This window comes from Centropristis striata, chromosome 17 (genome assembly GCF_030273125.1).
Source record: "Centropristis striata isolate RG_2023a ecotype Rhode Island chromosome 17, C.striata_1.0, whole genome shotgun sequence".
NCBI lineage: Eukaryota > Metazoa > Chordata > Actinopteri > Perciformes > Serranidae > Centropristis > Centropristis striata.
The window spans coordinates 34,222,512-34,235,011 of NC_081533.1; the positions used below are offsets into that span (position 1 = coordinate 34,222,512).

General features: G+C 37.2%; 1 protein-coding gene across 4 annotated transcripts in view; it reads right to left on the reverse strand.

The window, feature by feature from the left end:
* Window positions 1-12,500, reverse strand: part of LOC131990039 (type II inositol 3,4-bisphosphate 4-phosphatase-like) — a 40,340-nt gene that overhangs the window by 9,625 nt on the left and 18,215 nt on the right. For 2 of the 4 annotated variants that reach the window (XM_059355423.1, XM_059355422.1), the window contains 8 exons: window positions 7,060-7,141; window positions 6,822-6,891; window positions 5,864-6,011; window positions 3,616-3,746; window positions 2,850-2,957; window positions 1,904-2,012; window positions 1,341-1,506; window positions 1,069-1,254 (listed from right to left, as the gene is read on the reverse strand). In XM_059355423.1, the coding sequence (XP_059211406.1) occupies window positions 1,069-1,254; window positions 1,341-1,506; window positions 1,904-2,012; window positions 2,850-2,957; window positions 3,616-3,746; window positions 5,864-6,011; window positions 6,822-6,891; window positions 7,060-7,141 (1,000 nt within the window). Of the gene's footprint in view, window positions 1-1,068; window positions 1,255-1,340; window positions 1,507-1,903; window positions 2,013-2,849; window positions 2,958-3,615; window positions 3,747-5,863; window positions 6,012-6,821; window positions 6,892-7,059; window positions 7,142-10,871; window positions 11,560-12,500 lie in introns of those variants that run through there. The other 2 variants (XM_059355421.1, XM_059355420.1) reach the window with 2 other exon arrangements.

Here is a 12,500-nt window from a genome sequence, read left to right on the forward strand (position 1 = left end):
TCACAAATAATAATAATAATAATAATAATAATAAAAACAACTCTTGTTGATTTTAAATTATATTCTCTCATATTACTTTTTTCTTGATTTTATTTAAGACTATTATCTAAAAATGTTTTCCTGATTTCAAACAATAATCCGTCTTTTTCTCATATATTTGTGTGTTTTTCCAGCCATCCCCAGTTTCTTCTGGTGTTCCCCTGGGTTCTGTTTTGGGGCCTCTACTATTTATTATTTAGCTCCTCCCCCTTGACCATATCTTCAGAAAGTTCAATGTCCACTTCTACGCTGATGACACCCAGCTCTACGTCTCCACCCTCAAGTTCAATAGTGACAAACAGAGGTTCTCCTCATTGGTTCAAAATCTACAATATCAAAAACTGACAGTTTCACTATCAACACTGACAACTCCATGGTTTCTCCCGTTGGGTCAAGAGTTTGGGTGTCTTCCTGGACAGGACTCTGTCATTTCAGGCCCACGTCACATAAAATGTATTATTATTATTATAAACACAGGTCCCACACCAATAACACACACACACACACACACACACACACACACACACACACACACACACACACCCACACCCACACTCACACGCTCACGCTCACGCACACATACACACACTCACGCTCACCCACACGCTAACGCTCACACTCACGCACACACACACACACAGTCACACTCACACGCTCACGCACACGCACACACTCACATGCACACCCACACACACACACATAGTCACACTCACACGCTCACGCTCACGCACACACATACACATACACACACACACCGACACGCACACACACACACACACGCACACGCTCACCCACACGCTAACGCTCACACACACACACACACACAGTCACACTCACATGCTCACGCTCACGCTCACGCACACACACACACTCACACACACACCCACACCCACACGCACACGCACACACACACACACACACACACACACACACACACACAGTCACACTCACACGCTCACGCTCACGCACACACACACACACACACCCACACACACACACTCACACACACACACACATACTGTAACTTGCCCAGGCTTCCTCGTCGTACTCGGTTTCTTGTTGCCACGGCGAGCTGCGGCCGTCCTGATTGGCCGGCGTGCTGTCACAGGTCAGCCCGTTGCTGTGGGCGTGGCCTCCATCAGCGGGTCGGCTGTGAATGGCGAGCAGGGCGCTCCGCACCAGCTCGTCCTTCAGCGCGTGAACAAACTGCTCCGTCTGACAGGAAACAACTTCTTTAACGCCTCATTCAGCAACAATCAGCTCGTAGACAGACAGGTTTATTATAACGCAGAGGTCCTCACCTGCTGAGTGAGTTGGTCCAGCACGGCCTGCAGCCGGGCGGCGTTCAGCTCCAGAGAGACGGCGAGCAGCTCCTCGGCGAGGCCGAAGACCAGCGGCTGCAGCGTGGCCACGCTCGCCAGCAGCTCCCTCGCCCTGCACGACTCGTCCTCAGAGTAGCTCACACAGCTGCACACAGAAACAGACCAAATACATTGAATTGTCATTCAAAAAATTACTTAAGACGCACTTGATGCCGCCCACCAAATGAATGATTACTAATATGTCGGGATTTATTTTGTTTTCTTATTTTTTTTATTTTTCTCTGCTATATCTGTAGCCAGATGATTCTCCCTTTTAAATGTTCTCTAATGAAATGACAGATTATAAGTGTATACAGCTGATATTGACACTATAGACATCTGAATGAATGATGTCTTTTAAAAATCTGATCGCTGCTGTTTGTAAACGGACTGATTCTCCAACGCAGCGTCACTAATCCTCAGAGATTATAGAGATTAATCCACACAGACAATATGAACACACACACACACACACACACACACACACACACACACACACACACCTGTCTCTGCGGGTGGTGTGTTTGCTCAGCAGCCTCTTCAGTCCTCCGTGTTTGAACGCCTGGTGATGATCAGACGGAGCGCCGAACGTGATCACCTCGTACCAGACACCTGCACACACACACACACACACACACACACACACACACACACACACACACACACACACACAGACACACAGACACACAGACACACACACACACACACACACACACACAAAGAATATTATAATGACGGTGAAAACTGATCATTAAAACACATTTTAATCGGTTTCCTGAAGCTGAAGCTTTTATTTAATTAAAAACAACATTAAATGTGGAATTTAATATTACATATATATAATATTTCAGGTGTTTTTTCCAAATAATAATGAAAGTGGATTAAGCATTTCCTCATTTATTTAGTTTTTGGTGTGTAATAACAAAATATATATGTATATATATTATATATTAATAATTATAATAATACAAACAAAATAAAACAATGTAATTAGAGACAAATTAATGGATTTGAAAAATAAATTAATAAATAAAATGAATACATAATTCATGGTAAAATATTTGACATTACTTCAATGGTAAAATAATTTGAATAATAATAATAATAGTAATAATAATATTCATAATACCAAAATAGCTGGATGTTTAATTTAACTGCTTTAAAAAAATTTTTAAACCTATAACCTAAGATATTTTATTATATTTTATTTGTCTTTTATAATTATTATGTATGTGTTTTAGCAGATTGTTTGAGTTTTTCTTAGATTTTTTAGCTGTTAATATAATTTTTTTAATAATTTTTATATTTACTCTGACTGTTAAATTGACTGATTTTTTTTTGATCAACTAAAAGTATTTAACTTTTACACTGTAAATATAACCCGAGTAAGAATAAAGTCTTTGTGAGTAACTAAATAATAGTAAATAATAACAGTAAATAAAGAATAACCTGATCTGTCGGGGTCGGTGACCTCCATCCTCTGTGTGTGCAGGTTAGTCGGAACAAACTGAAGCTGTTTGTCTGATTTACTGCAGCTCGATTTAAAACAAGACGACGCTGCAACAAAGACAAGAAAAACACACAAAAAAATAGAATAATAAATAAATAATAATATAGAAATAATATCATTAATCAGTCCTAATAAATAATACAAATATAAATAAATAATATAAATCATCAAATAATAATAAATACAAATATTTAGAACAAAAACTGAAATATTTTTTCTGCAATAAAACAACATGAATTCAAAATTATCACATTTATATTTTTTAAAGAAATTATTCCATATTGTGGGCTTTACTTTTAAGTCAAAAAGTGTCTTTTTTTAAAATTATAATTTTATAAAATAATATTTATTCATTTAATGTGGAGTAGTAGTAGTATTACTACTGTAGAGGAGCAGCATTTGCAACAAAATATATTTAATTAATATAAGTACAAAAAGTAAAAGTGGTTGTTATGCAAAATTAGCCTTTTTTTTTAGAATATTATACATCATATTATTGAATTAAAATAATGTAATATATAAATTTTTTTATATATACTTAATCTGCTGTGTAACTTTTCCAGTTCCCATTAAACTATATATTTGTTGATAATATTTTGTTTCATTAATCTGAATCTACAAAGTAACAAAAGTTATCAGATACATTTAGTGCAGTAAAATACTCTAAATCTAAAAACAGCTTTGATGTCCGGTTCTGTAATTCACCTGAGAGTTTGTTGAGCTCAGCGTGCATTTCCTGATAACAGCCAATCAGGTGGTTACAGTGGTTGATGACATCATGACGGAGCCCGTCCCAGTGGGGTGAAAGGTCACCGAGGTCCTTCACTTCCTGGACCCTGAAGAAGAGACAAACATCAACTTGTTTAGTTGAGATGGATGTAATTAAGTGATCTAAAGTCCAATACCTGGGCGAGTTTTTAGACGATTTTTTAAAATGTTTGCTACTCACACGTCTCACGGAGACCCAACGTTTTTTTTGCGCGTCAAGTCTTTTTTTGTCGCGTTAAGTGTACCGACAAAAATCACACAGATATACACTATAAATGTATTTTCAACTTATTAACCGCATCTACGTTCATTAATCAGGACTCCTGGTCTGTTTGTGGTTCCCCTCACTCGCTTCAGTGGGCGGAGAAATAAAATCAATCAAACAAAACAAACATGGATGATTTCTTCCCATGAAGCCAACGTTAAGCTCACAAACAGACCGGGAGCCTTTATTAATCAATTAACATGCGGTTAATAAGTTCAAAACACACATACAGTGGGATATTTGTGTTATTTATACATTTCTATGCAGATGATGTTTCACTAAACGTGACGGATAACTAAATAATTGTGGATTACACAATAAAACATATATGTGCCAAGTAAGGCGACTAATAAACAACATGAAAATGTGAAATATCACCATCAAAACCATTCATACTGACAGCAAAATAATTTTTGAAAGTTAAAAGCGCATTCACAATCATCATTCTCTATTTTATTGTGTTTACCTTAAAGTCGAAGCAATTTTGAAGTGAAATTTTGAAATGTTGCATTCAAGAACATGTGAATAAGTGAGTTTCCACCAACTGATTTAGAGCAAATAAACAAAGCTGCAGTAATGTACTTTGGTCAGCAGGTGGCAGTGTAAGGTGTTGCTGTAGGCTAATCTGTCAGTAAGCAGGAGAAGGAGAAGAAGAAGAAGAAGAAGAAGAAGAAGACGAAGACGGAGAAGGAGAAGGAGAAGAAGAAAAAGAAGAAGAAGAAAAAGAAGAAGGAGAAGAAGAAGAAGAAGAAGAAAAATAAGAAGGAGAAGGAGAAGGAGAAGAAGAAGAAGAAGAAAAAGAAGAAGGAGAATGAGAGGGAGAAGGGGAAGAAGAAGAAGAAGAAGAAAAAGAAGAAGGAGAAGAAGAAGAAAAAGAAGAAGGAGAAGGAGAGGGAGAAGAAGAAGAAGAAGAAGAAGAAGAAGAAAAAGAAGGAGAAGAAGAAGAAGAAGAAGAAGAAGAAGGAGAAGAAGAAGAAAAAGAAGAAGGAGAAGGAGAGGGAGAAGAAGAAGGAGAAGAAGGAGAAGGAGAGGGAGAAGAAGAAGAAGAAGAATAAAAGAAGAAGGAGAAGAAGAAGAAGAAAAAGAATAAGGAGAAGGAGAAGGAGAAGAAGAAGAAGAAGAAAAAGAAGAAGGAGAGGGAGAAGAAGAAGAAGAAGAAGAAGAAGAAAAAGAAGAAGAAGAAGGAGAAGGAGAAGAAGAAGAAGAAAAAGAAGAAGGAGAAGAAGAAGAAGAAGAAAAAGAAGAAGGAGAAGGAGAAGGAGAAGAAGAAGAAGTAAAAGAAGAAGGAGAAGGAGAGGGAGAAGAAGAAGAAGAAGAAAAAGAAGAAGAAGGAGAAGAAGAAGGAGAAGGAGAAGGAGGAGAAGGAGAAGGAGAAGAAGAAGAAGAGAGAAAACAACAGCAAGAAGAGAGAAAATGTAGTCTTCAGGAATTAAGACTCAACCGGGCAACTTCTAATTGTTCTTTCATGTCAAAGGAAACAGCTGATCAGTCGTGTGGGTCAAATAATCATGAGAACTTATTCAGAAAAAGCGTTTTCATCTCCTGTTTACTGCTATTTTTCCAAAACGAAAAAACCCCCCACCTTAATCGTAATTTTGGTGTTTCCATCAAGCTTTTGTAATGGGAATCTTCAAAATGCGCATTAAAAAAAATTAGTTTTATGGAAACACAACCAGTTCCACAGTGTGACAGTATGTCTTGGGCTTTTATTGTGAAAGGTAAAAATGGAAGGCAGTGTTTGCTGCCTTTGGAATGTGATGATGTCATCGAATTCTAAAATAGAATGTTGACACATTATCAAAACAAAGCCCCTCAGCCAATAGGAACGCTTCGATTACACACACACACACACACACACAAACACACTCACACACACACACACAGACACACACAGACACACACACACACACACACACTCACCTATTGGTGTGGTCATGTATGAGCATGTTCAGCAGCTGTTTGGGTAACGAGAAGGAGAGCGGCGTCTCTGACATCTGTTCCCGCACCAGCAGCCATCTTTGATCCTCCGTCTGAAACCTGTACAGCTTACACACCTGAGCACACAGCACTACACACACACACACACACACACACACACACACACACACACATTTCTTAAGTTAACTCTATGGAGTCTTGGACTATTTTGCCCATTTTTGAATCCTTCTCATGTCTTTTTGTGTCTTTTTGGTGTCTTTCTTTGTCATTTTGTGTCTGTTATTGTGTCTTTTTCTAGTCATTTTGTGTCTTTCTTGTGTCTTATTTGGTCATTTTGTCTCTTTTTAGTCATTTTGTCTCTTTTTTTCTAGTCATTTTGTGTCTTTTGTAGTCATTGTTGTCTCTTTTTAGTCATTTTGTCTCTTTTTTCTAGTCATTTTGTGTCTTTTTGTGTCTTTTGTAGTCATTTTGTCTCTTTTTTCTAGTCATTTTGTGTCTTTTTGTGCCTTTTTGGATCATTGTTGTCTCTTTTAAGTCATTTTGTCTCTTTTTTTCTAGTCATTTTGTCTCTTTTTGTGTCTTTTGTAGTCATTTTGTCTCTTTTTAGTCATTTTGTGTCTTTTTAGTCATTTTGTGTCTTTTGTAGTCATTTTGTGTCTTTTTGTGCCTTTTTGGTCATTGTTGTGTCTTTTTTTGAAGTCTGAAGAAGTCGTGCTCGGGTTAAATAGTCATTTTATTATGATTTTTTCATGCTGAATTACTTATTTCCAAGAAACTTCACAGTACACCTGGTAAACACCAGATTTAAAATAAGGTTTTGCATGATTTTTTGTGGACAAACTCAGTTTCACAGACTAAATCAACAAATTGATCATCAACAGAATCATTTGAGTGTTAATCAGAATCCATTCAACACCAAAAGTGACAAACAGAGTCTCACCGGCTCTCATCATTGGGCTGTTTTCTCTGTCGTGGATGGAGCTGTGAAGGCTGTCGCACAGGGCCGGACACTGAGAGAAAGAAAGAGAAAGGTGGTTTAGAGTTAGTGAAATGGGGGGAAACACGTCTCTTCTTCTTTTTTTTCACACACTCAGATGACAGACGAGAAACCACAGAGCAAAGTGTCAAACTGTGTTGCAGCAGAAAGAGAAAGAGAAAGATTATTTCTTCTCCTCTACCTGGTGTTCAGGAGGAGTTTCTCCCTCCATCTGCAGCTGGGACACCTTCACCTCCCCCACCTGGTTCACTCCGTCCATCGTCCTGAAACACAAAGAGAAAGAACTCTGATTGTTAGTTATCTGTATGTTCTCCTGTTGTTAGAAGCTGTTATAATATAATAACTTTATACCAATCATTCTCCCAGCTAAGCAGTTAGCTCTCTAGCCGTACAGTGTGTATGTGCTAACAGGCTAACAGTTAGCTCTCTAGCCGTACAGTGTGTATGTACTAACAGGCTAACAGTTAGCTCTGTAGCAGTTCAGTGTGTATGTGCTAACAGGCTAACAGTTAGCTCTGTAGCAGTACAGTGTGTGTATGTGCTAACAGGCTAACAGTTAGCTCTGTAGCAGTACAGTGGGTATGTGCTAACAGGCTAACAGTTAGCTCTGTAGCAGTACAGTGTGTATGTGCTAACAGGCTAACAGTTAGCTCTGTAGCAGTACAGTGTGTATGTGCTAACAGGCTAACAGTTAGCTCTGTAGCAGTACAGTGTGTATGTGCTAACAGGCTAACAGTTAGCTCTGTAGCAGTACAGTGTGTATGTGCTAACAGGCTAACAGCTAGCTCTGTAGCAGTACAGTGTGTATGTGCTAACAGGCTAACAGTTAGCTCTGTAGCAGTACAGTGTGTATGTGCTAACAGGCTAACAGTTAGCTCTGTAGCAGTACAGTGTGTATGTGCTAACAGGCTAACAGTTAGTTCTGTAGCAGTACAGTGTGTATGTGCTAACAGGCTAACAGTTAGCTCTGTAGCAGTACAGTGTGTATGTGCTAACAGGCTAACAGTTAGCTCTGTAGCAGTACAGTGTGTACGTGCTAACAGGCTAACAGTTAGCTCTGTAGCAGTACAGTGTGTATGTGCTAACAGGCTAACAGTTAGCTCTGTAGCAGTACAGTGTGTATGTGCTAACAGGATAACAGTTAGCTCTGTAGCAGTACAGTGTGTATGTGCTAACAGGCTAACAGTTAGCTCTGTAGCAGTACAGTGTGTATGTGCTAACAGGCTAACAGCTAGCTCTGTAGCAGTACAGTGTGTATGTGCTAACAGGCTAACAGTTAGCTCTGTAGCAGTACAGTGTGTATGTGCTAACAGGCTAACAGTGAGCTCTGTAGCAGTACAGTGTGTATGTGCTAACAGGCTAACAGTGAGCTCTGTAGCAGTACAGTGTGTATGTGCTAACAGGCTAACAGTTAGCTCTGTCGCAGTACAGTGTGTATGTGCTAACAGGCTAACAGTTAGCTCTGTAGCAGTACAGTGTGTATGTGCTAACAGGCTAACAGTTAGCTCTGTAGCAGTACAGTGTGTATGTGCTAACAGGCTAACAGTTAGCTCTGTAGCAGTACAGTGTGTATGTGCTAACAGGCTAACAGTTAGCTCTGTAGCAGTACAGTGTGTATGTGCTAACAGACTAACAGTTAGCTCTGTAGCAGTACAGTGTGTATGTGCTAACAGGCTAACAGTTAGCTCTGTAGCAGTACAGTGTGTATGTGCTAACAGGCTAACAGTTAGCTCTATAGCAGTACAGTGTTTATGTGCTAACAGGCTAACAGTTAGCTCTATAGCAGTACAGCGTGTATGTGCTAACAGGCTAACAGTTAGCTCTGTAGCAGTACAGTGTGTATGTGCAAACAGGATAACAGTTAGCTCTGTAGCAGTACAGTGTGTATGTGCTAACAGGCTAACAGCTAGCTCTGTAGCAGTACAGTGTGTATGTGCTAACAGGCTAACAGTTAGCTCTGTAGCAGTACAGTGTGTATGTGCTAACAGGCTAACAGTTAGCTCTGTAGCAGTACAGGGTGTATGAGCTAACAGGCTAACAGTTAGCTCTGTAGCAGTACAGGGTGTATGAGCTAACAGGCTAACAGTTAGCTCTGTAGCAGTACAGTGTGTATGTGCTAACAGGCTAACAGTTAGCTCTGTAGCAGTACAGTGTGTATGTGCTAACAGGCTAACAGTTAGCTCTGTAGCAGTACAGTGTGTATGTGCTAACAGGCTAACAGTTAGCTCTGTAGCAGTACAGTGTGTATGTGCTGCTGCTGCATGAGGTGTTCACTTAGCGCACAGTTAGTGAAGCCGGTTAATTCAAGATCGCTATGTTTATGATAATTAGCCATGTTTATGATAATTAGCCATGTCGAAACTGTCGCTAAGCGATTAGCATACTTCAGCTCTGGATTCTCATTAATCCCTCTGGGGGATTTTATTTTTTTATTTATCTTATTTGAACTTTTATGAATTTTAGTTTTAGTTTCAGGTTGTGGAAGAAGAAGTTTATTAAAAGCTCATGCTTACATCATGCATGTAAAGAGTTATAATAAAACATCTCAAAATGCATGTGGAACTCTAAATAAAATATAATCCATAAATATCACAATATGGGTCACTACATTATATATTATTATTATTATTATTATTATTATTATTATTATAGGGACGGCTGGTTTGACTACAGAGAAGAGAATGACAGCTCACTGGACCGTAGTCAAACTACCTGGTCATGTAAACCCGACCAATTAAATATTCAAATCAAATTCAGTCCTGGTCCTAGTCAACGTTAACTAGAAAGAATATAACTAGTAGTAAGTAGTTAGTAAGACTAATTATTAGTAAAAACAAGATGAGTTAACTAGACATATGATAACTAGCAAGAATAAGTCCAGTAAAAACAGGACTAGACCAAAACAAAGCTTAGCAGAACTAAATTAACTAATAAATAATAATAAAACTAACTAGAAACAGAATAACAAGCAAGACCAGTTAACTATAAACAAGACAACTAGCACACTATGTTAACTAGTAACAAGGTATTTAACAGGACACAGTTAACTAGAAATATGATAACTAGTGGGACTGAGTTCAGTAAAAACAGGACTAGCAAAACAAAACTAACTAGAAATAAAATAACTAGCAAGTCAAAGTTAACTAAAAACAATATAACTAGTAGTAAGTAGTTAGTTAGACTAATTATTAGTTTAAAAAAAAGCAAGATGACTAGAAAGACACAATTAACTAGACACATGATTACTAGCAAGAATAAGTCCAGTAAAAACAGGACTAGACAAAACAAAGCTTAGCAGAACTAAATTAACTAATAAGATAAAACTAACTACAACTAGTAACAACTAACTTAACTAGTAATAAGGTATTTAACAGGACACAGTTAACTAGAAATATGATAACTAGTGAGACTGAGTTAAGTAAAAACAAGACGACTAGCAAAACAAAACTAACTAGAAATAAAATAACTAGCAAGTAAAAGTTAACTAGAAACTAGTTAACTAACTAGTAAGACTAATTATTAGTTTAAAAAAAACAAGATGACTAGAAAGACATAGTGAACTACACACATGATAACTAGCAAGAATAAGTCCAGTAAAAACAGGACTAGCAAAACAAAACTAACTAGAAATAAAATTAAAGTTAACTAGAAACAATATAACTAGTAGTAAGTAGTTAGTAAGACTAATTATTAGTAAAAACAAGATGACTAGAAAGACAAAGTTAACTACACATATGATTACTAGCAAGAATAAATCCAGTAAAAACAAGATGAACAGCAAAAAAACTAACTAGACACAACAAAGCTAGTAAGACAAATTAACTTAATGAAATATATTAAAGTTTTTCTGCAATAAAAAAAGATGAGAAGAGAAACTCACAGAGCAGAGTGTGACATCATCAGATATCTGAGCTGTTCTGAGCTGTTATTAATATAAAGAGTAAAACGAACCATGCAGAGAGCAGAGTAGCAGGACTGAGCAGCTCAGAATACCTGAGGTACCTGGACAGGTATGTGTGTGTGTCACCGTAGCAACATGTCAGCACACACACACCTACAGATCCCGACCTGCCGACCACCTGGAGCCTCGACCTGCTGTCATCTGAAAACAGGAAGTGTTTCTCTACTCTGCACGCAGGCGGAGCCACACACTCACACGCTCCTCTCACTTCCTCATCTGGCTGCAGGTATCCAGGCAACGGCCAATCAGGAGGCAGCACCCACACCTCGGTAAAGTCCCACAGATTCATTCATTTCACTGCAGAGAGACTCTACAGGTGGCAGGTGGGTCATTTTATAAACCTAGAGAGTCTCCATGAAACTGCCTGTCTGTTCTTTACATTTAGACAATATTTTTTTGCATTACAAGTTTTCTGAAATGTTATGTTTAGATATATACACTACCTGTCAAAAGGGTAAAGTCATAAAGTCAAGCAGTATTAAGGGTCCAAAGGTAAGTGGTGAACTGCCAGAGGTAAATAAAAAAAGGTAAGCTTAACCAAAACTGGAAAATAATGTACATTTCAGAATTATACAAGTAGGCCTTTTTCAGGGAACAAGAAATGGGTTAACAACTTAACTCTATGGAGTCTTGGGCTATTTTGTCCATTTTTGAATTCTTTTCATGTCTTTGGAAGTCATTTTGTGTCTTTTTTTGTCATTTTGTGTCTTTTTTTGGTCATTTTGTGTCTTTTTTTAGTCATTTTGTGTCTTTTTTTTGTCATTTTGTGTCTTTTTTTGGTCATTCTGTGTCTTTTTTTAGTCATTCTGTGTCTTTTTTAGGCACTTTGTGTCTTTTTTTGGTCATTTGGTGTCTTTTTTTAGTCATTTTGTCTCTTTTTTGTCATTTTGTGTCTTTTTTAGGCACTTTGTGTCTTTTTTTAGTCATTTTGTGTCTTTTTTTGTCATTTTGTGTCTTTTTTAAGTCATTTTGTGTCTTTTTTTGGTCATTTTGTGTCTTTTTTTGGTCATTTTGTGTCTTTTTTTGGTCATTTTGTGTCTTTTTGTTAGTCATTTTGTGTCTTTTAGTGTCTTTTTTATCATTTTGTGTCTTTTTTTAGTCATTTTGTGTCTTTTTTTGTCATTTTGTGTCTTTTTTTTGTCATTTTGTGTCTTTTTTTAGTCATTTTGTGTCTTTTTTTGGTCATTTTGTGTCTTTTTTTTGTCATTTTGTGTCTTTTTTTGGTCATTCTGTGTCTTTTTTTAGTCATTCTGTGTCTTTTTTAGGCACTTTGTGTCTTTTTTTGGTCATTTGGTGTCTTTTTTTAGTCATTTTGTCTCTTTTTTGTCATTTTGTGTCTTTTTTAGGCACTTTGTGTCTTTTTTTAGTCATTTTGTGTCTTTTTTTGTCATTTTGTGTCTTTTTTAAGTCATTTTGTGTCTTTTTTTGGTCATTTTGTGTCTTTTTTTGGTCATTTTGTGTCTTTTTTTGGTCATTTTGTGTCTTTTTGTTAGTCATTTTGTGTCTTTTAGTGTCTTTTTTTTATCATTTTGTGTCTTTTTTTAGTCATTTTGTGTCTTTTTTTGTCATTTTGTGTCTTTTTTTTGTCATTTTGTGTCTTTTTTTAGTCATTTTGTGTCTTTTTTTGGTCATTTTGTGTCTTTTTTTAGTCATTTTGTGTC